Source organism: Balaenoptera borealis (genome assembly GCF_965194805.1).
Source record: "Balaenoptera borealis genome assembly, chromosome: 17".
Classification (NCBI taxonomy): Eukaryota; Metazoa; Chordata; class Mammalia; order Artiodactyla; family Balaenopteridae; genus Balaenoptera; species Balaenoptera borealis.
The window spans coordinates 18,957,892-18,984,806 of record NC_138876.1 but is presented as its reverse complement, the minus strand read 5'-3'; the positions used below and the strand labels follow the sequence as shown (position 1 = coordinate 18,984,806).

At 41.1% G+C, this 26,915-nt stretch overlaps 2 protein-coding genes across 12 annotated transcripts in view; both read right to left on the bottom strand.

The window, feature by feature from the left end:
- The window catches only part of TAF2 (TATA-box binding protein associated factor 2), an 82,176-nt gene extending 73,832 nt beyond the window's left edge, over positions 1 to 8,344 (bottom strand). For all 10 annotated transcript variants that reach the window (XR_014236502.1, XM_082364058.1, XM_082364062.1 and 7 more), the window contains exons 1-2: positions 8,211 to 8,344; positions 7,735 to 7,789 (exon numbers count right to left, since the gene is read on the bottom strand). Coding sequence is in view for 9 of the 10 variants with exons in the window: in XM_082364058.1 (XP_082220184.1) it covers positions 7,735 to 7,789; positions 8,211 to 8,293 (138 nt within the window). In the remaining variant the exon portion in view is untranslated. The remainder of the gene's footprint in view (positions 1 to 7,734; positions 7,790 to 8,210) is intronic.
- Positions 8,345 to 8,709: 365 nt separating this feature from the next.
- On the bottom strand, positions 8,710 to 25,631 carry DSCC1 (DNA replication and sister chromatid cohesion 1). 2 transcript variants are annotated; one of them, XM_082364071.1, is made up of 9 exons: positions 25,121 to 25,625; positions 22,600 to 22,768; positions 20,219 to 20,353; positions 17,900 to 17,990; positions 15,908 to 16,046; positions 15,403 to 15,455; positions 15,059 to 15,213; positions 12,504 to 12,652; positions 8,710 to 11,072 (listed from the first exon to the last, which is right to left on the bottom strand). In XM_082364071.1, exons 1-9 carry the CDS (start codon positions 25,297 to 25,299, stop codon positions 10,964 to 10,966), a joined length of 1,179 nt encoding a protein of 392 aa, XP_082220197.1. In that variant the 5' UTR covers positions 25,300 to 25,625; the 3' UTR covers positions 8,710 to 10,963. The 2 variants fall into 2 exon arrangements, with proteins under 2 accessions (XP_082220197.1, XP_082220196.1); XM_082364070.1 differs by lacking the exon at positions 8,710 to 11,072 and adding an exon at positions 11,085 to 12,404 and having other exon boundaries at positions 25,121 to 25,631.
- Positions 25,632 to 26,915: the final 1,284 nt, after the last annotated feature.

Below are 26,915 nucleotides of genomic sequence, written 5' to 3'. Positions count from 1 at the left end.
TTGGAAACATATAAAATATGGAGGACACGAAATAGTAACATTTCAGGGGCTGCAACAGGAATATCTAAGATGAAATTCAGGCAATAACCATACAGAACTAGACTATAACAACTGTAATGGCTACTATTTAATGAGCACTACTATATGCCAGTCGTTACACTACTTTCCTATGTTCTCTCTAATCCCATTAACAACTTTAAGAGACAAGTACTACTTTACACTTTTTACAGATTAAGAGTTACGAAAATTATACCATTAATAAGTGGAGAACTGAGATTCAAACCCACATCTAAATGATCCCAACTGATTCCCATTATGCCACAATGTCTCTCAGTACAATGCTTTTAAATAACATGCAAGGACGTAAGAATATTTTTTAGATAACATTCAGCCCAAATGCTCAAAAGCCTATTGATTCCACAGCCCTTTTTCCCCCAATTCCCAAATAAGAGAGTCATACATCCTTAAATTAGACCATCTAGACAGATTAATGTGGAAGCGAATAAGAACAGAAAAAAGCAGAAGCAAAAATACTGCTGATGAAGTCTCTTGAGTTGAAAGGTGTTAAACTGTGAGCAACTGTATGAAAATCCAAATTCCCTTAATTAGCATACCAGCAATCCAATGACCAATCTACATAAATGAGCTTGGATCAGCTGAAAGACAGCAAGGAGAACCAAGATAATGTCAAAAGTGAACTAGAAAAGATTATGGAAAGTGATGTCATGAAGTGGTTACAGGAGTGAGACACAAGAATAGGCTTTTGCTTTCTAAACTAAGTTTAACAATAATAAAACAGTGAACGGAAGTATACTTCATGAAGATAGGGAAAGCCCAGTCTCCTTGAACCATCAGGTCTCTGACACCACCTACAGCCCTAACCTACACCTGCCTGCAACATAGAGACCCACTGACTGGCCTCCAATCCCTGTCAGCCTTGGCTACTAGCATAACTGCAAACCCCCAGGTCATCTAACCTCTCACTTACTCTCTTCTTCTTGCTCCTGCTCTCTCCCCACCACCTGTCAGCTGACCATCCTCCTAGAGTCCCTACCCCATTTGAAGTAACTCCCCTGTGCTATTCAACCTTTTCAAAAACTCCTCTACCTGTCAGCCTTAGATGAAACATCTCTTGAATCCCCTTTGAAAAGAAGCTACTTATTCTTTCACTCACTATAAATTAGAAGAAGGGAAAACAGGAAACCTCCTACTTTCCACTATTTCTAGATCATTTATAGGCTTTTATATAGCATATGCCATAAGAGCAAGGGCAGAATAGTGTCATTGTCTTCTTGAGGTAGACTGCCTGCATTCAAGTCCAGCTCCACTACTCAGTAAGTATATGATCTTGAGCTAAGTTACTCTAGCTCTCTGTACCTCAGTTTCCTCATCCGTAAAACAAGAATATTGACTACCTACCTATTGGTGTTATTATAATTGAGCAATACAAGGAAAGCACTTAAAATCATAGCTGGCATCTAGTAAATGTTTTTATTATTGTCCTTTTCTACTTCTTTTCCTATGCGTTCAAGCCATACAGGTACACCATCCTCTGTTCCTCTCATTAATATTGCCCAAATTCCCCAATACTCATTCAAGGTTCATTCTTTACCTTTCTAACCCATCTCAGCCATCACTCCACATGACATGAATGCAGACACAGCTGATCCATGCAGTACCACTGCTTCAGAGTTCCCTGATTTCAATTCCTACAACCTTCACTGCCATTCCAGGACGGCAATCAAGATCACACTCTGAACGACACCTCTTCACTGCTCAGGACCGCTCTGACGCTGACATCTTAAACTGGAACGTCCACAATGCCTGTACTTCTCTGCCAGTCCTCCTGTTCCACCACAGGAAATTCTCCTGTTCCTTGGCCTCCTCCAGTTTCTCACTACAATCCTCCCTGGTATTTTTAGCGCTACATTCTTCCTCATCCACCCAAGATTCTTAACTTGAACCACTCTACTGCCAACTATCGATTCTCTTGCCCTTCTGCTGCACATACCTATCTTCCCCTCCTGTTTAGGAAGGATCCTTCCACTACTGCACTAGAGGTCATCCTCTGCAGTATTCTCAGAAATCCTGCTCTATTAATTACCCTCTCCTATAATTACAATCTCTCCTCTTTATAGGACTTTTTTCCATGCCTACAAACATGTTCGACTCTCATTTATCTTTCTTTTAAAATCTTGAGATTTATGTCACCTCAAATAAATTAATTTTTGCCCTTTTCCTGGGGTTACTGTATCTTGGTTCTGAACTGACACTAATCCCTGGAGTCCCAAAACATTACAGTAGTCCACTAGTCACACTGGAAGTCTCTGGGGGTTTTTTTGTTTGTTTGTTTTTGGCTGTGCAGCGCGGCTTGTGGGATCTTAGTTCCCCGACCAGGGATTGAACCCGGGCCCTCGGCAGTGAAAGAGTGGAGTCCTAACCACTGGACTGCCAGGGTATTCCCCAGACTGGCGGTCTTTGGAGGTCAAGTAATAAAGGGGTTCCCACGTCTAACGCAGATTAGGACTGGAGATTATTTCCCCAGTCCAGAACATACAGAATACATTTTAGTAATTGGCAAATCCCCATAGTCATTCCCTGACCTCACTCTCTGAGTGAGGACTACAGTGGAAGGACTAAGTGGACACCACTGGAACACCCATCCCCCTTCTCCAAGAGAGTAAATCAACGCAACTAGACATCTTTGGGGAATTGCAGAGATTAATGCCACCACCACAGAGACTTGAATGATGCCTACTACATCTTCATTTAACTCAATTATTTGGCGAGTGCAAAAGTCAAGTAGGTTTTCGAGAATGATAGTGATTTATCACAAACTTGCCAATCACGACCATGTTTGCAGATGCAGTACTTTGACCGCAGCAAATCAGCACAGTTCTTGGTAGCTAATATTGAGATTAATTATCAGGCAAATTTTTTTCCCCCAATTCCTATCAGGAAAAAAAAAAAAAAATCAATCAGAAGCAGGTTGTCTTCCAGACATCAGAAACCCCTCACTGTCATCTAGTAACTAATAACTATATCAACTCTCCTGCTCAGTCAAAACATAGTCCAAAAGTCCCCTGATAGCCCAGAGGACAGGACAGCCCAGAGAATTACACTGGTATGTTATACTGACAACATTATGCTATCTGGACCTGGTAAGAAAGGAAGAGTAAGTTCTCTAAATGCCTTAATAGAAAACACGTGGATAGCAGAGGCTGCGAGTTAAATCCCATGAAAGTTCAGGGGCCTGTCACATCAATAAAGCTTCTAAGGTTCCAGTGGTCTGAGGCACATAAAAATAAACCTTCTAAAGTGAAAGACAAGTTGCTTCACTTTGCACTGCCCACCAAGAGGGGGAAAAAAAGGAGGCACAAAAATTGGTAGGCTTCTTTGGATTCTGAAAGCAATATACACATTTAGGCATACTACTTACTAAGCAACCTATAAGGCTATCAGCTTTGAGAGGGGTCCAGAGCAAGAAAGCGTTCTGCAGTAGGTCCAGGCTGTGGTTCAAGCTGCCCTGCCACTTGGGCATTATGACTCAGCATGTCCAACAGTATTGGGAACGTCCACAGCAGACAAAGGTGCTTTACTGACTCCGGCTTTCTTCAACAGAATGACAGTACACCATCCTTCCTGGGGTTTCAGAGGAAACCCATGACTTCTTCCGCCCACAACTGTTTTCCATTTGCAAAGCAACTACTGGTTTGCTACGAGACCCTGCAGTAGAGACTGCACACATGATCATGGGACTCCCCAAAATTTCATGTAATTTTTGTTACCTAAAATGGCCATTACGAACTCAGTATGTGCAGTAGCTTTCCATTTTCAAATGGAAACAACACCTCTGGACCAGGCCCAAGCAAGTTCATAGGCACAAAGAGCAAACAGCATGAGCAGGTGACTCAGAATCCAACGGGACTTGTTCCCATCACATCTCCATCGCTCCCTCAATCCACACCCACGGCCTCATGGAGAGGTCCCCATGCTCAATTAAAAGAATAGGACAAAGCAGAAGCCTGAATTACTAGTAAGTCTGCACAGCATGCCAGCGCAGTTGGAAGTGGATGGTAGCTGCCATCAGAACCCACTGAAGTGTGGACCTGAAAGACAACGGAAGAAAAGCCTACTGTGGGCAGAACGCTGGTGAATACAACTGGCTGTACACTGTTTATAGAAGCAGAGATGACCTGAAGTATACATCTACACTGATCCATGGCAACTCCTGGGTTGGCCAGCTGGTTAGGAATATGGAAAGAACAAGACAAGAAGACTGAAAATAAGAGGATGGTGGGAGAAGCAAATGTAAAAATGAGTTTCTCAGAGTAGCTATAATATGAAAATATTTATGTCATCACATAAGTGACCAACAGAGGCATCCTCAGAGACTGCGGAGGGGGCCCTCAAAAATCAACTGGCAAGATTATCTATCCAGTAGATGTCCCAGACTCTTTCCCTAGCCACCCTGCTCAATATACAAAGTGGTCATTGGGGCAAGAATGGAGGCTATGCATGAACCCAGCAACATGGTCTTCCCCCAACAAAGCTTGATCTGGCTACCACTACTGCTGAGTGCTCACCTCCCAATAGCAGAGGATCAAAATGAGCTTCTAATACGGGACCTTCCCAGGAAGGATCAGTTAGTCACTCAGCAGTAAAATGACTACATTAGACAGCTGGTATCATGGAGGGAGACAGTAATTTGTCCTTATATAAAAAGACACATATTCTAGATTTTCCTTCTCTAACTATAATATACTTGCAAAAGGCCATACATGTCAACATGCTATCCCATACATGCCTCCATGTGTACAGAAAAGTGTGGCAGTGGGCTCTTACACACAAAATTTACTGGTTTTACCTTTTGTCCTATCATCCAGAGCAGCTGACACGATCAACTACTGAAGGTTCAGTTACAGCACCAATTGAGACCTCCAGCAGGATGCCATCTTAAACTAGCGGACAATATATCAGGTCATCTCCTCATAGCCAAAAGAGATCTGGGAACCAAGGGACAAAAGTTGGAGTGACTATGTTCACCATTCCTTCAGAAAGCCACTGAACAATTTTTGCTTCTTGTCTTCATGACCTCAGGGTCAGTGTGTCTGGAGGTCTTAGTACCTAAGGGAGGAATGCATCCACCTGGGCACAGAGTCATGGTTCTATTAAACTGGAAGCTGAGACTTGACCACTTTGGGCTCCTCATGCCACTGAACCAATAGGCAGAGAAAGGGGTCACTGTACTGGCTGGAATGACGAGCAGCAACTGAGATTCTACTACACAATAAAAGCAAGAATTCCATCTGCAATCCAGGGGATTCACTGGAATGCCTCTTAGGTCCACTTGACCAACAGTCCTAATCAATGGAAAACTGCAACAACTCAATGAAGTCAAAACAAGCAAGGATGTAGATCCTACAGGAATGAAGGTCTAGGGCAGACCAAAAGAAATGCTGTCAAAAGGAAAGAGAAAAATGAATGGGTGGAGGAATAAGGAAGCTGTGTATATCAACTCTGACCTTGACACCAGCTAAAGAAAGCAGAGGCTGTAGCAATTAATTTTCACATCCTTTCAACCACTTTTCTTCTACTGTCTTATATGAAAGATACTGGTGACAGCTAATATCTTAGAAGGGAATAATGCTGAACTGCCATTTCTTCACACCAATAGATTAGTCCAGGGATCAGCAAACTTTCTCTTAAAGGGCCAGATAGTAAACAGACATAACGGGCCACACAGTTTCTGTCGCAGCTATTCCACTTTGCCATTGTAGCTCCAAAGCAACCACGGACAGTGTATAAATAAATGGCTGTGGCTGTGATCAAATAAAACTTGACTCACAAAGACAGGAAGTTAGCTAATGCCAACGCCTACAATAGCTGATAGGGCTTCGTTAAGTTGGGAACACTTTCATCGTAACAAAAGACAAGAGATGATGATCTGGGGCAAAAGGGGTAGACTGTTCTAGATAGTCTCCTTTTGCCCCTCCTAATCTGCCCTCTCTGCTTTACTCTGCGCCCCAGGAGTAGCATTAACTAGGCACTAGTCCTCTGGCTGCTTGTTGGGGTGATCAACTGGGAGGCACAGAGAGAAAACTGAAGGCAGAAGAAAATCGAGCTCCTTATATTTATTCCCCCAGGCTCCTCCCTGCCAGGCTGAAGGAGGCAGTAGCTCCACTCTTCTATCAAAGACCATAGCTCCTGTAAGGTTAACTCTTTCCTACAGGTACAGTAGGTTCTTGTAACCTCTCCCTTCCTTTGTTCTTTCAGGTTTAGAAGTGATAACTTGTTTCTCGTTGCTAACCTAGGGTGCTCCTCCAACTTTTGTTGGTTTCTCTTAACCCTAAGTAGTCCCTTCATTACTTCCCTCAATTAATCTGTAGAATGTGACTTCTGGGACCCTAGCCCATAGGCCACCTAACCAACCTTTCCAATGGGAGACCTAAAAATCATCTACAACTCCTTTCTAGCATTCCTAGTTAAGAGTCATCTGCATTTCCTTTCTGCCTATCATTCTGCCAGGGGTAGAGGATGTGGAAAGGGGAACGTCTGATTAAAAATGGCTCCATCACTTGCTATCTTCATGCCCTTAAGAAATTTACTTATCCTCCATTCTTTCAGCTGCTTTATTTATAAAAATAAGACTTAAAATAGTATCTATCTAAAAAAAAAAATAGTATCTATCTCATGGGGTTACTGTGAAGATTAAGTAAAATCATACACACAAAACCATGTAAGATGGTCTTACATGTAGTATGTACATAATAAATGTTCACTATCAGTCAATCATGTCAACTCTATGTCATTTTACTAATGATACCTCCATTCAGGGCTAAATCATTTCTACCCTAGATTATTACAGTAACCTTTTAACAAGACTCTTTAATCCTCATAACTTCCATACCCAATTCATACAACCCAACACACCTAAAGTACCCTTCCATGAAGTATAAGGTCAATAATCATATGTAAGGGATTTTGAAAGAGAAATTCCTTAAATGAGGATATTGGACTTAATAAACCTTTAAGGATCCTTATAAATCTAAGATTCTGTGTTTTTAATGAAAAGGTTCCATTTTTAAATAGCTCATCTTAAGTAAACAAGTTTGAGAGGGAAGTTGATGTCCTCACTCAAAGAAAACCGGCTCTCACTGAGATTTTGATCTAGTTAATAGAGATCGCCCTGAAAGAATAAATTATTTGGGTTATCAAGGACTTTTCCTAGAACGGATATATCAATAATCCATACATCTAAATTGGGGCGGGGCGGGCAGTTTACTAGGTTTTAAACACCTCATCTAGAGCTTCAGTGTAAAGCAATGCCACCTAACCAAGGTCAGCCGAGAATCAGAAATCACAAGTGGCCCCTTAACAGCCAAGTTAAAAAGCCAGTGCACGTACCAACCTTAACATTTTTCATAGAAGAAATCTCGCTGTGGACTTATTCTTCTTTCATACACGATTCTAAGATGTTTGATAATACAGACTTTCATATTCCACAACAGATTAAAAGAAATAAAACTTTAATCAGGAAACAGGAAGGAAAAGAAAAGGAAAGAGAGAATTGAGATGGCAGCCAATACAGCACAGCCATGGCCCTTAGAGTCATATAGACTTTTGAATTCTAATTATTACCTATTCTCGAAACACAGTTACCCGGACAGAAAAGTTTCTAAGTACTGTAAAGGAAGGGCTGTTATTGCTTATAACCGCTGAGAATATACTTACCACAACAGATTTTCTCTGGAAGTTTATGTTGTTGATGCAGACGACCTGATGAGTTGTACATTAAAGAATAAAGAAAATATTTCAGTTATTAAATAATGCATAACTCTATCCAAGTATAAACAAGAACTGTGCTCTAGGCAGCTCAGAATCACACTTATCTGTCATGCTAAAACCCTACAAATTAGCGTAACTTGCTCATTTTAAATTTATCAACAGCTACGAAAATAAATTTCTTTGGACAAAAATGCAACTTAGTACTTTAAGAAAAAGGTTTATTAACCTGCAAGAAGCAGTAGATCTGCTGAATTACACTGTCATTCACACCATTTTCGCCCTACAAACACCATTCCCATCACCATGAGTGGCTCCCAGTTTCCCACTAGGCCTCCCAGGCCCACGAAATCAGTTTCAAGCAATCACAAAATATAACTAATGAAGACCAAACGCAGAAGAAAGGGAGATGAAAAAATACTTATAATTTATAAGGCCTTGGGCTTTCAAAGCCCTTGTCTCCTTTCTTCCTGTTCATTCTGGCGGGCTCTAAACCAGTCGGCGGCATGAAGGGATCCCGCGGAGCTCGGCTTCCCGGCTTCACGGGGGGCGGCGGGGCATTACCGGTCTCCGGCAGCTGACACTCCCCGCTCCCCCGCGCACCCAACAGTCACACCCCGCGGCCGCGGCTCCCTCGGCACCCACTCCCGGCCCTGCCCGATCTGCCGCCGCCAACGCCTCCAACTCGCTCCCGCGATTCGGCTCCGTCAGCTGTCTCCGCCGAGCTTCTGTCACGGAGATGCTCCTCACACCAACCCCCGACTGCGCCAGCCAGCCGACATCTTGCCGCTCACCTCTGACCTGCGACGTCAGCGGAAGTGGGGCAGCCGTGGGGGCAGGAGTCGGAAGTTATGTGTCAGTGGGCGGGGCTTGCCCGCGTGACGGAGTTTTTGTTGTCGTCTTTTCGTATACGGATGGTGGGTGAGAACTGTTAAAATTTAGGAAAGCGGCCAGAGATATTTTGTGGGTGAGGCGAACACAGCGAGAAGAAGGAAACACTAAATTTTAGAGGAATAAAGATCTAGCGCAAACATATTGAACAGTATGGGGACAAGGTTTTCGAAGAGCCAGAGGCTGGGGACTAGGAACCCGGGAAATAGGAAACCAGGAGAGGTGTGCCTCTGGTCCGCTGTGTGAAAAGACACCATTAACTCTCTGGAGCTCAGTGATTTAGGCTGTAAAATACGTGATTAGACCTCAAGGAGTCTAAATCGAATTCTGGAGTCCTCACTAGGCACTGCTGCCTCAGTGTTTATTGAAAAAAACAAAATTAGTGGATTATATAGACGCAGAATTTATTGAAACACCGGACAAATATTTTGAAGCCATCGTATTTGCATTTTATGCATGAAAATAAAACAGTTGGAAATTCCAATAACAGCTAAATCTTGGTTAATTGTGGATTATGCAGTTAAAGAAAAAAAAGATTAACTTCGGACCAGATTTAACCTTGGCCTACCCCTTCCAACTGTCTTGGTGACAAGTTCATTAGCTAAGTTAAAATTAATTTGAACTTTGGTCTAAACGAAAACACACTAGGAAAATAAAGATGTAAAGGAACTTTATCAAGCATTCCAAAACCAGCCAGAGATTACTTGTAGTTTTCGAGTATTACCTGTGTCAGTACCCTTTATTATAGGATTATAAACTACTGTTAGCATTCATTTAGGATTAGTACTGAAATGGGTCTTCTTGAATTATAAACTTTAACACCATTTTGCATGGAAGATGGAGGATATTTAGGGAGATAGATGCAATTGGGTTAAAGAGAGGTCACTGGGTTAAGGAAAGAATGGGAGACAAAGAAGCAGAGAGGGAGTACGCAAACTTTCATCCCAGAGTGCATATCTGAGGTGGGAAGTAGATGGGCCCCTGGGCTGGACACCTGGTGTCTGTCAAGTGAAGTAAAATTGAAGCTTTGTTTTCCCCCCCATACTCCAAGGACAAAGCTAGTGGCAGAAGCTGACCTCTGCTTATGTAAAGAGATAAGATGACCACTCCTGAGGTCAAGGAAATTTCCCTGACTGCACAGGCACAGGAAAACTCCTTGGAGGTCAAAAGAGAGAGGGGTGCCACCCATGATAAGTGTGGACACATCCCCACAAGCCTCTGCGGTGGAATCCACCGTAGCAAAAAGTTGGGCATGCATGTTAGGGAGTGTCCTAGAACAGGTCAGCTGTGGGAAAAGAAACAAGATAATTGGCCAAAGATAAACAAAGACCCGGAAAAACTGTCCTATGTAAGTGATTTAAATCACCTCTTTACTGCCCTCCTCCTCGGTAGGGAGGACACCCACACCCTTTCTCTCTGGGTGTGTATTTCTGCCTTGCTTCTGTCTTAAACAATCTGTTCTTCTGTGTGCTCTCCCACTTGTGCCATGTCTCTAATAATAAACTTTGTACCTGTTTTTTTACAGTTTTTGCCTTCTAGAAACATTCTTGCTTTCAAACCGGGCAAGAGCCAGGGGAACTTTGCTTCTAGCCTGTAGCCCCTGCTGGACTAGTGGCTAGGGATCCCTGGTTTTCATCCAGGCTACCTAGGTTCAATTCCTGGGCAGGGAACTAAGATCTCTCTTTAGAACCGCTCACTGCTGTCTCTCTGAAATCATATCTACATCAGCCAGGTGAACAGAAGCAACTGTCAAGCCAATTTCATCAATATAAACAACTAATTTAGATAAATGATATAGCATCATGTGACTTCCTGTTTTGGTGGAAAGTCAAAAGTAGAGGGGAACTGACTTGAGAAATGACATTTAAGTGAATAAATAATTCTCTTCTAGGAAACTATTTAGCTCTCTGAAAACTTAAATTTATTAATAATTAGAATGTCAAATCCTAATGAAAGAAATGCAATTTTAAATATAAAAAAAGCAAAACTGTTATTCTATAAATAAACCCACAAAGACTACTAAGAGACACGAAATACAGGAAATAACACTTTCTTTTGTCCTTGTTTTCACTGTGTACATAACACAAATATAACCTGAAAGATATAAAATACCCTATTACGTTTAAGAAAAAAAAGAGCAGTAGTTTTAAAACGCTTAAGAGGAGGAGAAAAATGCCTCAAAGAATTAGGTTTTTAAAAGTCTGGTATACAAATACATAAAAAGTTTTCTTATAACCAGCAACCTTACAAAGCAACTTTAGTCGCAAAGACAAGACTGTTGTTCTTTTTAAGAAATGGGTCTTCTTGAGTTATAAACTTTAACACCATTTTGAATCGAAGATCGAGAATATTTAGTGAGTAATGCACCAATGGTTTGCTTCTCTCCACACAAATCTCTGTGGGAACAGTAAAAAAATTAATGAACATCATAAACATTCTAGGGAACATAACACAATTTTCACAGCACTAGCTGTTTATATCTCTCCCCCCCAAATCCATCTTTCCAACAAACATAAGGGTGTGTATTTGTGAGAGAGATAGGGTAGGGAGAGATTACTAAGCCATAACTGAACTAGGTACATTACATGTATGTATTATCTCCAAACTTCACAGTAAGAGTAATGTATTATTTAACCCCATGTTAGATATGAGGAAACTGAGGTTCAGGTGGTAAAGGATGGAGCCAAATTTTGCAGCCGGCTCTGTAGGTCTCTAAAGTCTGTGTCTTTTCCATTATATCACACAGGCTTCCAAATCAGACATAAAAGCAATGTGATACAGTGGGGTCTAGACTCAGAGAACCTGGATACCAGGCTACCTGTGTGAGCTTATCTAGGTTACCTACCCTACCTGAATTTTAGCTTCCTCTTCTGTACCTCAAAGGAGAGAAGACTTTGACTGGAACATCATGAGGGAAGGGAAGATATGGGAGGACCTGAGCTGGAGAAGGGGTCAAGGGAAGATCACATAGGGCCTTGAAGAACATGAGAGGGAGTTGTAATTTAATTGTACATATAATGGGAAGCCAGTGGAGGGTTTTATTTCATGGAAAAGCATAATGTGATCTAAGTTTTAAATAATGGAGGCAATGAGTTGATGATTATGGAAGCTAGGTAGTAAGTACATGGAGGGTTCCTTATATTTTACTGTTACTTTTGAATGTTTAAAATTTTCCAGAAGTTTAAAAGGGGGGAGAGGAGAAGGGAGCAAAAACTAAAATAATCTTTGCAGATTTTTGCCAACGAGGTATGACAAGACACAGAGAGGGTGCAAGGAGTAGAGCGGGTACAGTAAGAGTTAGAAAGACTGACCCCGGAAAGCAAGCCGGGGAAAGAGAAGAGAGAGGCCCCGAGAGGTGGGAGACGCAGTGAGGAAGTGGTAGTGTTTATTAGTGGCTTTGAGGTTGGTTCTACAAGCAGTGGCTTCAGGGCTAACTTGTTCTTCCACAGTCTGGCTTCTACCAGAATGTTAAAGTAAGGGAGTAGGAAAGAAAGAAGGTGGACATCAGAGAGGGGTGCTTGCCTTAGAGTCATAGGAGGGTATATAGTTGACTGTCCCTCTATGAGCTGCAGTTTGCAAGGAGGAGAGCAAAGGAGTGATTCTAGAAGCAGTAGTAAGGAAGAGAGATGACACATACCCCACCTCCCAGATCAGTAGTTGTGACGAATGACAGAGAAGACAGCCACCACCGGAGAAAGTTTGGAAGGAAGCAGTGTCTTCCAGGAATACTCAAAAAAAAAAAAAAAAAAAAAATTCTGATAATCTAAAACCCTATGCCACTCATCATAAGAAGAACAGTCAAAATCCATTTGTAAGAAATTACTTACTCAATATATGGAGCAATATCTTCTTCTGTCCACTTCTCCCTCAGAGAGAATAGACTATTAAAACGTTCCTGATTATCCTCAGGTAAATCATCTACTTTCAGCAAAAATATGATCTCTGGTCTTGAGTGTCTATCCACCAAGGCTAAACCCTATAAGAAATGGGAAAAAGGACAGTTCAAGTAAAGGTCAGATGTTTAAAAATGACTCATTTACCTTACGTTTAGCTTAGCCCAAGGTATTTAAAACAATCTTCCACATGAAACTTACACAAACTACCCAGAAACTTACAATAGGCTTTTTCATAAAAGAGTTCCTCTAAGCAGTGACTTACTTTCCCTTCTGTAATCTGGCTTTTACTACCACCAATTTATTGAGATGGCTCTAGTTCTAAAGGTCACGGATGACCTGTCGTTGCCAAATCCAGTGGGCCCTTTTCTTGGATTCATCTTGCTAGACCTGTTTATTTTGTTAGTGTTGATCACTCCTTCCTCTTTAAGCCTGCATCACGATCTCATTATTTTTCTCCTAACTTGATGTTGTAGTTCCCTGGCCCCCAACCCCATCCCTCTACTTGTTTCACCGTCACTGTCCTGGGTAACCTCTCTAAACCCGTGACTTCAACCACCACTTACTTACAAATACTACAGTCATCAGCAAGTATCTTCAACTCAAATCCCTCTTCCAAGCACCAGACCTCTATATTCAAACCTATATATGCACTCATTGTGTTTGTCATCCAAACCTGTTCTCATCCTGCTAATCCTAGGAAACCAAGGCATCATCCTAGATCCCATTATTCAAACCCCACATCTAAGTGGTCACTAAATCATACAGATTTTAAGGCCTTAACATTTCTCTATCCTTTCCCCATCACCTATTTCTTTGGCCAATACTCTCTTAGTTAGGAGTAAAGTGTTGGAAACCTAAATTTTCCATAATCCAGCCAACCTTCCATCAATCCATCCTCATTACTGTCATAGTGTTCTTTCCAAAAGGCAAAGCTCATCAGGTAGCATTTCTAACTGATGCCACTCAATGGCCCCAAAGAGCTTTCTAGATAGAGTTGAAATTCCTTAGCACAGTCCATAGTGTCCTTCACCAACTCACCAGCACCCTTCTCTCCAGTCATGCATCCCTACTGTGTGTCCCTATTTTTATCCCTCCATGCTCTCCTGGAACCTTATCTCTCTTGGAAACTTGTCTCTGCCCTTCCGTCTAGAGTAACACATGATCCTTTCATACTCGGCAGCTAAAACATTCATTCCTTCAGAAAATCATCCCTGATTGACCAGTCAGATGGATAAGCCCCTTCATTTGCTCCCATAACATCTTGTGCATGCTTTTCCCATGGCACAGATCACTCTACATTGTCAGAAGAGATATATACATGTAATGTGCACCCCCATTGCCAGACCCCAGGCTGAGGACCTACATGGCACCTCGTGTAACGTTTTCTGCTCAGCATCTAGCAAGGTGTTTAGACATAAAAGGAACTCTGTAAATATTGAGCAAATACTTTCACTTATTTAATAAATTCTCATTGAGCATATACTACATGCCAGGCAGTATGCTATATATTGGCAAGCAACAGTGAAAAAAATTCTATTAAAGTGGAGAGCAGGGAACCACATAATGAAACATTTTTCTGAAGCTAAGTGAGAGTACCATGAAGGAGAAATCCAGGGTGCCATGGAGAGTAAAACAGGAAGTATTTTTTTTAGAGTAAAGGAAGGCCTCCTTGATGAAGTGACTCAAAGATGAGTAGGAGGTGGCCAGGTGAAACTGGGGAGAAGTTTATTCTAGAACAAAAAGCTTTGTGTAAAAGTCCTAGGGTAGGAAAGAGCTTGATGATCTTAAAAATCTGAAAGAAGGCTGGTATGCAGTGGACAGGAGAGAAAGTATCAAGAGATGAAGCTTACAGGGGATGGTATGAAGGGCCTTGTAGACCAAGATTTTATATATTTTATATTGTAAAATATTATTTTATATTATAATACTCTGGATTTTATGTCTTAAATGCAATGGGAAATCATTAAAGTGATTTAAGCAAGATGTTCATCTAATCTGACGGACATTTTTGAAAGATCATTTTAGTAGCACCGCAGAGAATGGATTGGAGGTGGGCAGTTAAAAGTACAGAAGGCCCGCTTAGGGATGCTATTGTGAGCCAAACATGATAGTTTCAGCTAAGACAATGCTGATGGAAATGGAGAGAAAAGGAACAAAATGAGATACACCAGGTGGGAACCAGGATTAACTGTAAATGGGCCTGAGTGATCTCACTGAGTTGACAAATGTTCTAAAACTAGACTGTGGTGGCTGGTAACTCATTAAATTTACTACAAATCACCCTTTTCAAAAGGGTGAACTGTGATATGTAAATTACACTTCAATAAAGTGGGATTTTTTGGGTTTTTTAAGGATTTTTGGGATGTAGAATGCACTCCTAATGGGGGGCTAGGAAAATAAACAGGCTCCAAATTCAGTTCCAATACAGGCTTCATTTCACCTAGTAACCTGCCGAGTTACGGAGGTAATCACCATGGCGACCTTACCTTAAGCTGATCAAGCCTAGTCATCACTCCTTCAGGAACACTCTGTTGCCACACTTCTTGAAACTCGGCGAGATTGAATTTCACTGCATTCTGAAGTAGCATTTGTGCTGTAGCTCTGCATATTTTATCTGCACTCAATTCAAAATAAACTTCACCTAAGGAAAATGTATCAGAGAGTTTCACATGGTCCTCTGACAATTAATTATACAACTCATTATTATACACAACTCATCTCCCATCACCCTATGGAGTTCTTATTTTTAACAGGAAGACACTTGAAAAAGGCAAACCAATTTTAACACATAAGAGTTAAAATACCCGTTAAAATACTTTCCCAATCTTACCTTCCTCTGTATATTTCTTTCCATAACATTTAAGACAGTGTCCGATCATTTCCCTGAAAAATTTTAAACACTTATTTGAAAAGTTTTTCACATATTTATACATTATCTTTTAAACACCATTGCTAACTAGAAACTAAGATATAAATTTGAAATAACTAAGGGATTTTGGTTGCCAAGTATAAAACTTTACATTAGAAGCTAACTAAAATACACTGGAAAGTTACTATATACCAGGTTCCATGCTAAATATTTTTACACAAATTATATGAGCATACCTTTATTATAAAATAGCTTAAATTATTCCTTTATATTTTTTATGGCAGAGAAAAAAAAGATACACATTTATTCACCCCAATGACCAAAATTCCCAAGTCCTTCTTGGTTGTATATTCTTTAGATTCCTATATCAAAATATAAATAGTCTATGCCCCGGGTTTAGTCCTACCCTGAAAATAATTTTCTTCCCCTTAAGGAAATCTGGAAGGACAATGAATAACATACTTACTCTGTCTCTAATGGTCCAAGTTCCTGAAGGCATGTATTCAAGGGAACTTTACTAAAAGACCAAGATTCAGAATCCACAAGCTGAGTTATGTGATTCAGAAGTTTCATCTCATAATCAAATTCAAGAATCCTCCAATAACCTACAAATTCCAAAAGTTATATTTACCAAAGGACATTTTTAACAAATGAATTGGCTGATAGACTGATAAAGCAGCAGTAAACTCTTGCCCACTGCGAAAAAGAGACATGAAAAGTCTTAGCTTTCTTTATAAACAATGCTTCTGTTTATGCGTGTCTCCTGATCATTACAAATTGTGTCTTATGGGAGATCAGATGGTTTTTAAAGAGTACTTTCCATATGGCTAACATTTTGATTTTTTTCGAAATGCTTTAATACTCAATTATCTCACAATAATCTTGTCGTTCTAAATGGAAATATGGAAACCTGTAGCTGGTACAGTCATTTCATTAGAACGTCATACAAATGAGGTGAAGGTCATAGGTTGGATATCCCACACAGTGATCTCTGCTATGGGGCACTGCCCTGGTTACAACCCTCATCTCAGCTATCTTGGAGAGGTGTTCTCATGCTCATAAAGAAGTCTAGCTCATTTAGAGATAACAGACTCAGAAGTACAATGTGGACCAGTGGCAAAATAAAAGCTGAGCCTCAAGATACATTTCCCTATTCCTGTGAAAGACTATGAAATGCCATCTTATAACCAAAGGCACTACCACCACCCCTGGAGAAACAAATCACGTACACACCCACCAAATCAAGTACACTCACACCAAGGGAGAATGTTCCTATTCTTATTCTGAAAAAATAAAGGCAATGTTAAAAAATGGAATGCGTGATGTAAAACTGAAAAAGAAAACTAGGAAAAAATAATCTTTGCATCCCCACACACACATACCTCCCAAAATGTTATCCATTCCCACGCAATAAGTGAATAATACAGAAGGCTGCATTAAGCCCATTGGTTCTTCTTTTTTTTTTTTAAGCTTAACATTCATGGTACCCCCTATACCATAGTAATTAGCAGCAGGCATCCACAATTAGAAACTTTATGTCCGATGCTTAGGACCAAATGTGTCTCAAGGAACCACAACAAAGAGCTAAGTGCTTCCAGTTAGTTCTAAAGTCATCTGCAGCTGCTTCACTCAGCAGAATTCACCACATTTGAGAGTTACAGTCTCACAAAAGCTAATCTTGCTTGGAAGATTTAAGAGTGCATCCACCAAACCATGCTAATTTCCTCCTTCCTAACACATGGGTGCAGAATTACTGCTTCTCTAGGCAAGCTTAAGAGGGCTGAAAAATGCACACAAACATCTACTCAAGTATTACTGCAAGCCCAGATGCCAGAAAAAAAAAATAGCTCCTACTCTACCACTCCAGACCAGGAGATAATCAAAATACAAGATACTACTGGGTTTCTCCATCAACCCCTGAGACCAACACATACCACTACAACTTTTATACAGGCTTCTTACATAAACTACTTAACATTCAAAAGTATGTTGAGTTATCACAAGAAGAAACACATCTTCCAAGCAATTTGGAAATACAGTGAGTTAATTCTGAACCAGGAGTTCAAGTACCTGGGCTTTATGCATTATCCTGTCACTAACTCAACATGGAACCCTGGACAGGTCCGTTTCCCTTCCTAGGCCTTAGTTTCCTCACCTATTGAAAACAATGAAGGGATTAGACTACCTGATATCTAAGACCTTTCCTGATCTAATATGGTTCTTCTATTACCACTCAGTCCACAGAAAAAGGCCTGTAAGGAGTGGAAAAAGTCACTGGTCAGAGACTGTAAAGGTGATCACATGTAGTCTCTACCCCACACCCCAAAATACAAATATCATCATCTCTGAGCCCAAAAGGTTAATAGCATGGAACAGCAATAAACAGGTGAAGATGTCCAAAAATGTCTCTCATATGATGCCCAATTCCATCATTATTAATAATAGTAAGTCATGCTACCTCCAATCTCACAGGCATTTAGAACTTGTAACTGGGCCATTATTTCTTCCTCACTTGCCTGAATTTGATCAAGCAAATCTTCAGTTGTATACTGAAACAAGAAAACAAGAAAAAAAAAAAAAAAAAAGCAAGCACATTTTAACGCCAAAGAATTTTTTTTAGACTTATTGAATAAATACATAGAAGAGATTAAGGCAAGGTACCCTAGTTTAATTTCTTTTGTTAATCTGTAATGATTACTACATAAAATCAGTGGATTCTTAGAAGAAAACAGAAGATAACTCTTTGTGATGTTGGATGTGGCAATGGTTTTAGATATGATGCCAAAAACACAAGGAACAAAAGATAAGACAGATAATGTGGACTTCATCAAAATGAAAACTTGTGTATTTCAAAACATCATCCACACAAAAGGACAAATACTGTATGATTCCACTTACATGGGAGATTTGGCATAGACAAATTCACAGAGACATAAAGTGGAATAGTGGTTGCCGGAGGGTGAGAGGCAGGCGAAACTGGGGAGTTAGTGTTTAATGGGTACAGAGTTTCAGGTTGGGAAGATGAAAATTTTCTGTAGATGGATACTGGTGATGGTTGCAGAGTAATGTGAGTGTATGTAATGCCACAGAGCTGTACAGGTCAAAATGGTTAAAGTGGTAAATTTTATGTTCTGTTTATTTACCACAATTTTAAAAAATCAAGAAAAGACAACTCATAAAATAGGAGAAAATATTTGCATATCATATATCTGTCAAGGAGCTTGTATTTAGATTATATAAAGAACTCTCCTACAATTTAGTAATAAAAAGATAAATAACCCAATTAAAAATTGGGCAAAGGGGTTTCTGTATAGGCATTCTCCAAAGATACAGAAATAGTCAACAAGCACATGAAAAGATGCTCAACATCATTAGTCATTAGGGAAATGCACATCAAAACCACAATGGTACCACTTCAAACCCATTAGGATGCATACAGAAAAGACAGATAGTAACAATTGTTGTCTAGGATGTGGAGAAACTGGAACCCTCATACAATGGAAATGTCAAATAGTGCAGCCACTTTGGAAAACAGTCCGGGAGTTCCCCAAAAGGTTATACAGAGTAAGCACAGGGCCCATCAATTTCACTCTTAGGTATGTGTGTGTATATATATCTATATATCTATATATCTATATATATATAGATATATAGATATATATATCTCCAAGAAAAATGAAAACATAGGTTCCCTAGAAACTTGTACATGAATGTTCACAACAGTGTTATCCATAATTATCAAATAATCAATAATATTCAAAAAGTAGAAACTACCCAAATGTCCATCAACTGATGAATGGATGAATAAAATATGGTATATCCATAAGATGGGGTATTATTCAGCAATAAAAAGGAATGAACTACTGATGCATGCTACAACATGAATGAACCTTGAAAACAGCATGCTAAGTCAAAGAAGCCTGTTGGAAAAGGCCACTTATTGATTCTATTCATATGAAAGGTCCAGAAGAGGCAAATCAATAGAGACAGAAAGTAGATTAGCGGCTGCCTAGGGTTGAGGTGGGAGAGAGAAGGAGGAAAAGGTAGGATTAGAAATTAACAGCTAAGGGGTACAGGGTTTCTCTTGGAGGTGGTGAAAATATTCTAAACTTCATTGTTGTGATGATTGCACAACTCTGTTAATATACTAAAAACCGTTGAATTATATACTTTAAAATGAGTAAGTTGCTGGGTATATGAATTATATCTCAATAAAGCTGTTACAAAGAAAAAAATTCAATCAATCAGTCAAACTTCTAATACAAATATGGTCTTCAGAATACCAGTAGAGTTCTATAACTTTGAATTACATTTAAAACTTAAAAATTTTTTTACCTGGTTTATAAATATTTTTCCGTGCTTCCAGGAATTAGTCCATTCTGACTTTCCAATTTCATAATGTCTTTTCTCAAGAGCCCCTAATTATAACTTTTAATTAAATAAATTATTTTAACCTCTAAAAAACTATTATTTCTTAGTTAGGAACATGAGAAGCTTTCAGCTACATAAATGTCACCATGATATCTAGGATTTGCTTTAAAATACTCCAGAAAAAGAAAAAAAACAAAAAAGGTGGAAGGCAGCAGGCGGACAGATAAAATGAGATTGACAAAATATTGATAGATGTTCAAGAGAGTGATGAATATATGGAGGTCTTTCTGTTTTGGGGTATGTTTGAAATTTTCATAATATGAACTTTAAAAAAAAGTCAGCATTAAGTGTCTCTATAGCTCTATTTTTTAAATTCCAAATTAAAAAATGAAAATACTAGTCTTACTTTTGAGTGATTTGAATCCTTTTCTTTTTGACTGTCAGGTCCTTCATAGGTATTTTCCATCAAAAGTTTCTTTAGCTTCTTTAATTTAGGTCTACATCTTCTTAATTCCCAGTAATTATTAGAAAAACCAAAGATCTAGAAATTACAAATACATCATAATCATTTAGGGGCCATTCTAAAAGAAAACTTCATATAAAATTTCAACCAACCCATCTGCCCTCCACAAGAAGCAAGAAAAGGGAGCCAAAGTATTCTGCTTTCTGCTGAGAAGGCCCCCATCCAGCCACCTCAAGCAGATGGATGGGTATCTTCAGGTAACATCTTTTCAATCCCCAGTTAAGAAGAGACTGCCAACATAGTGAGCATGGATAATTAAGCTCCATATCTCACGTATACTCTGGAAACTAGAGTATGCCCAGAAAAGAACGACCAGGATGGTGAGAATTCTGCAAACCAGGCAGAAACACAGAAGAAGAATATCTTTAGGCTGACAAACAGAAAATAAAGAAAAAGCATTATCACAGTCTTCAAACAATTAATATATGATAAAGGGAAGGGGGGGAACCCTTGTTCTGTGTCGCTCATGATGTTAAGGAAGAAAGACTCCTATTCAATACAAGAACTTCCCACTAGTTAGAATTGCAACTAATTCCTTATGGACTTGTGAAACAGTGAGAGGCTTATCACTTAAAGAAATCCAGGTGACAGTGGCTAAATGATGGATAAATATTTCTTATCCCTCTCTGTATCTCCAGGATTTGCCCAATGTCTAGCACTTAGTAGGTGCCCAATAACTGTTTCACATGAAAGAAGGGAAAAACGCAGAAATGGATTGTCTCCTTCCAGCTCTAACATGGAAGGTCAGGGAATGCATCTACTCTAAAACTAGTAGAAGCCTTGATTGACAAGACAAGGCCCAGAGCCTAATGGAGATGCTGCTGAATGTAAGAAAAGTTTAAGGACCAAAATACAAAGATTGATTTCATCCACAGTTCACAAATCGGCAGCCTGCTGGCTGTATCCAGTGCACAGATGTTGGTGTGTACTTTTGTGTTGGGGAAAAAGGGAGGTCTAGTATAGAGTTTTCATTAGTTGCCAACATTGAAAAATAAGATGTTGCTCCCCAAAATCTAAAATTTAAGCTTCACTTGGACAAAAGAAATCAGAAGATCTGGCAATGCTGGGCCTGCTTTCCCACAAGGCCAAGAAGTGCCCATCCACTTACTTGGGGCTTGTGTGCTCCAATCTGCCATAGATCCCCCATTCCCTATTACTCCTGAGACTGGGTATCCACTACCACTTATCAACACCAGTCTGCTTTGCTCACGTGCATTCCTTTCCCAGCCTTTTTAGGCATCTAAAGTGCAACCACAGATTTAAAAACTCTGGTTAGTAGAGCTTTGTTAAGTTTTACTCAGTCTCAGAACACAGAATTCCCATAAGAAGAGCTCAAAGATACTCACAGGTGTTGTTATACCCTCCCCAAAACACCTACAAAACAGCTACATGATAAGAAAAATAACACCTTTTCCAAAAGGATGAACTGTCCATATTTCTAGTTAATTACAATGAAAGACACAACCCTACAAAAAACAAAATACAATATTTACTGGCAGTTCTTCTGTTCTATCAACAGATATGAATCACTGAAATGTCCCAGTATTTTCCCTTATTTCTATTCCAATTCTATTTTTAGGAAGTAGCTGGCCTAAAGTTTAATAGAATTAAAGGCTGTGCTTTGATTGTATATGTGTAACAATCTAACCAGGATGGAGACTCTGGTTTGCTATCTGCCAACAGCAGTCTCCAAAATAATTAAAAATTTGTTATACATGGCTATGAATAGTAATGAACTAAACTAATTTCAAAGGTGAAAAACACACTTCCCTCAGAAACAAATTTCTTCATTTCTCTACCTCATCTAATGCACTAGTTATGGTTTGAGGGAGTCCTTTCAAAACCTATCCATGGTAAAACTTTTAAAATGAGTCACCTAATAGCAAATTTTCTATATTACAGGAAATGGTCAGCTTATCTGGGACTTAAAAATCAGATTGGGATAATAAAGACAACTTTACATGACTCCGAACAAACAAAAATAATGCTGAGAAATTTCAGATTTCATTAGAGAACTTTTCAGATTCTCTATGATTGTACATTTCACACCTCAAGTTTGTTTGTTTGTTTGTTTTTGGCCACGCTGTGCGGCATGCAGGATCTTAGTTCCCCCGAACAGGGATCCAACCCTTGCCCCCTGTATTGGGAGCATGGAATTTTAACCACTGGACCGCCAGGGAAGTCCCACACCTCGAGTTTTTAATTAAACGCAAGATTAGCACGTGTTGTCATTCTCACATAAATCAGGAAACAGAAGACGGTACCTCAGTGTGAATAATGTTACAGTGTGTCTCTTCCATCTTCATCTGGTCTGGAGTTTTACAACCAGGAATAAAAAGCAACATATTGGAAGTGTCTGCTATTTTCATGTCATATGTTTTGTCTTTACTGCACAGAACGGCATTCTCATCCTTATCACCACGAATCACAAGACTGCAGGAAAGTGGGAAAAGAAAATACTTGGTTTACTGAGACACCAATGGACATCTTCATTATAAACAGTTCCAAAATCCTCTAGGCTTCTAGAATTTAAAGCTAAGTCTTAAGGCTGTGTCTAGCCCCTGCTCTCACAGCCCTCCCATGAGCTCCACAGAGCAAGGCCTGGGCCAATTGAGACCCAGAGGGGCAGCCAGTGGCCTCACTAAGGAAAAATAATTCCACACGGGCAAAAAAGATCCAAGGAGGCCAAGAGGCCAAATGTTACCACGTGGCATCTTTGTGCAAACTGCTGGGAAAAGCATCCAAAAGCTTCAGTCAAGATTTCACAATTTTCTAAAATTACTGAAGCAATACTTCTCAAACTTATGTGTAGGCACGTTAGGGAACCTTGTTAAAAAAGCAGGTCAGGGGCTTCCCTGGTGGCGCAGTGGTTGAGAATCTGCCTGCGAATGCAGGGGACACGGGTTCGAGCCCTGGTCTGGGAGGATCCCACATGCCGCGGAGCAACTGGGCCCGTGAGCCACAACTGCTGAGCCTGCGCGTCTGGAGCCTGTGCTCCGCAACAAGAGAGGCCGCGATACTGAGAGGCCCGCGCACCGCGATGAAGAGTGGCCCCCGCTTGCCGCAACTGGAGAGAGCCCTAGCACAGAAACGAAGACCCAACATAGCAACCAATCAATCAATTAAATAAATAAATCTTTAAAAAAAAAAAAAAAAAAAAAAAAAAAAAGCAGGTCAGGATGCAGTATGTCTGGGATGGGACCTAGGACTCTGCATTACTAATAAGCTCCCAGATGATGACCATGCTGCTGGTCCTGGTACCCACCCAAGAGCTGTCCTTCTTGTTTTGGCCTGAGTGTCCCCTAACAATCAAAGGAGCACACGCTGGCCTAATCGTCACCTATGCTGCAAAGAAATTGGGACCGTGAGGAAAGAAAGCTGCAATGTTGAATGAAAAATATGAAAATGGTATGTTTACAAACTAGACTAAATGATGTCTCTGACAAAGGGTCACAGGTGGAAAAAAGCAAGAAGGAAGAGGGGAAGGACAAAAGTGAGGAGGTGGAAGAAGAAAAATGATGAAGATAATGGAGATGACAAAAAAGGAGTTGATTCTAGTAGTTTTCCTTGTCTATAAAGTATTTAAACCTCCTGTACACAAGTCACTTCTTTTAAATAAATAATAAAAAACCTGAAATAGAAGACTGAAAATATTTTTTTAAAACTAATCCTTAAGTGAAAATAAAAGGTTTTGTTTTAAAGCTTCTTGGTACTAACAACATTTAATAGTCCCAAGTACCTACTCTTAACTTTTATTTCCACATGGCACTATCCCTGCTTTCAAATATTTTGTTTAAAACAACTACCCCTTCCCTCTGCAAAAAAAAAAAAAAAAATTAAAACACACATTTTCATTCTGGTTTTTGCCAGCTAGATTAACTATAACTGGACAAAGAAGGTCCTCGCACCTGAAGTCTTTTCTCAAATTCCTGCCAACACAGCTGGGATGAAAACCCATGAGTGATGTTCTCCTTCAGTTCCCTTGAAGATACATTATTGCTAGCATCTGAAGACTGGCCAGTTAACTATAACAGGGTTAGATGAGTAAAGTAGCCAAAGTGAAAGCCTAAAGGATTCAATTAAAAAAGCATACCAGAGAACAAACTATACCTAATAAAATACAGGTGTTGGAGGAACAACAGAGCACAACAGAGCCCCTAACTCCTCATTTCCCTCATTTCCAGGGACTGCACAAAGTTGACAGAACGGACTCCTCCTCTGTTTTTTAACCCATGGTCTTGCAGCAAATGTGTAGCTGACCTAGAATTAGAAAACAGCTTCCGATCCCCATTGAGTGACCCCAAGCAAGTCTGTTTTTTGAGGGCCTTCCACAATTACCAAGTCTGTAAAAACAGCTTTACACTCATTCCCCCCCAGTCCTATCTACTGAGTAAAATACGTATAAGTAGCAGGCAAGAGGAACTCCATAAATACTGGATATTACCATTGGACTTTAAGATAGAATGGCAAAGCGTTCTGTCTAGTGCCTGGCCTCGCTGTTAACATTTCCAAAACTTCCCCGAGGTTCTATTTCCTGACTTGTTTCCGCTGACAGAGGCCTCCAAGACCAGCCGGACTAGTCCAGCTAACTGGACGGACCAACAGTGGCGCGGACTCCTCGGGAAAAGGCAGCCAGCTGGGGATCAGGTCACCGGCCTGCTGCGAGGGACCTGGTCAAATCAATGCACCTCTCTGGCCCAGTTTCCCCATCCTGTGTTTCCCCGCAGGAAAATCAGAAGGTGGATGGCAAGAGGCTGGAGGCGGCAGGTCCCGGCCCCGGCTCACCTGTGTCCTGCCTCAAGCTGCTGGCACAGCGCGGGCTCCAACTCGAGCAGGCAGAAGTCGCCGGCGGCTGCGCTGGCCCCGGGGCCGAAGCCCAGGCAGTGCACGGTGGGCAGCAGCTCGGCCGCGTTCAGCTTGGCGATCTGCAGGGTCGCGTCCACCTCGTCGCGGGTCCTCCTCATCGCTGCGCGGGTTCAGAGGGGGTCCCGCGGTGCGCGAGGGGCCGCAGGTTTAAGACAGGAGAATGAAGCTCCCCGGGCGGCCGCGACCCGGCGAAACAAACAAGAAATAGAACAGCGCCTGTTTTAAAAGCGCGCCTAGGCGGCTGGGGGCGTGTTTCCGGGGCGGAGCGTGCCGCGGGGGCGTCCCCGAGAGAGTCCGAAAGCTTCCCGGACTCGTGCCCTGCCGAGGACTGCCGGCTCACCCGAGGCCTAGCAGCGGCTGCTGGAAGGAAACCCGGCCTCTACGGGAAGCTCTCGGCGGAAGCTGGCGGGAGCTGAGCTGAGACCCCGCGGGGCGCCACGTGGAAACTTCCCCCACCGCTTCCGCTGCCCTCCTCCCCGCCCTGTTTCCTGCCAATACCCCCATTTCCTCGCCCTCCAAATAGTCGCGTCTTCCGCCAGTGGCGGGTCTTGCAATAAGCACTTTGCATGCATAATTTCATGAATCCTTCACCACAGCCCTGTGAAGTGGAGCCTTTTAAATACCGTTCTGCAAATGAGGCAGCAAGCTCCTTACCCCAGGTGGCACAGCCAGGAGGTAGTAAAGTCTGATTCCAGTCTAGTCTATTACGGCTCGAAAAATACCACACCGAGTTTGTGCAAACACCTTGGACCGGGAGTGAGGTCCTGGTAGAATTGCACAGGGCATCTCACTTCTTTGGGTCTGGGGACCACTCATCATATCTGGGAATCTATGGCTCGGACTAGATCCATCCATGCGTTGAGTACCTAGTCTGGGCTGGGTGGCAGGTGAGGGGCTGAGACCCCGTGTCAAGAGGAAAGCACCTTCCTGGGGTAGGCAAGGCCCTGCAGTGTCCTGGGGAGACAAACTCACCACTACAGGATGTGTAAAGTGCTCCCTCGGCTTCCTCTAAGGTGTCTTCTAATACATCAAGATAAGATCTTCTACCAAACCTAGATCTTAGGCTGTGCTGAATGCAGCATTCCACCACCCCCCCCCCCAGCAGATCTACACAGGCTCACATACACGGTATGCAAATTTAGATCTAATATAAATATTTGACTGCTTCTCTGCTATCTTTTTTTTCTATTTATTGAACATTTTTGGTTTTGTTGCTTCTTAGTTTTTCACTGTCTTTCATTAAACTGATTTTGTTTGTTTGATTTTTTTTCCCTCTGGCGATTTGGAAGGTCTATATCCCTCCTCATCTACTACTGCTTCCCTCTTCCTCTTCAAGGCTTCCTCCTAACATCAGGCACACAGGCTTACAATAAGATCTTTCGGTGCCTCCCACCATTTGGGCCTCTGTTTGTCTGGCATGTTCTTCTCTTGCTGAGCACGTGTCTTTTATTTTATTTTATTCTTTTGCCGTGCGGCTTGTGGGATCTTAGTTCCCTGACCAGGGACTGAACCCGGGCCCTCACAGTGAAAGTACAGAGTCCTTGTTGAGCACTATCTGATAGAACTTCCTGAGATGTTGGAAATGTTCTATATCTGCACAGTCCAATTTGGTAGCTACTAACCACAGGTGGCTTTTGACTGCTTGGAATGTGGATAATGTGAATGAGGAACTGCATTTTATTTTATTTTTAATATGTATTTATTTATTTATTTG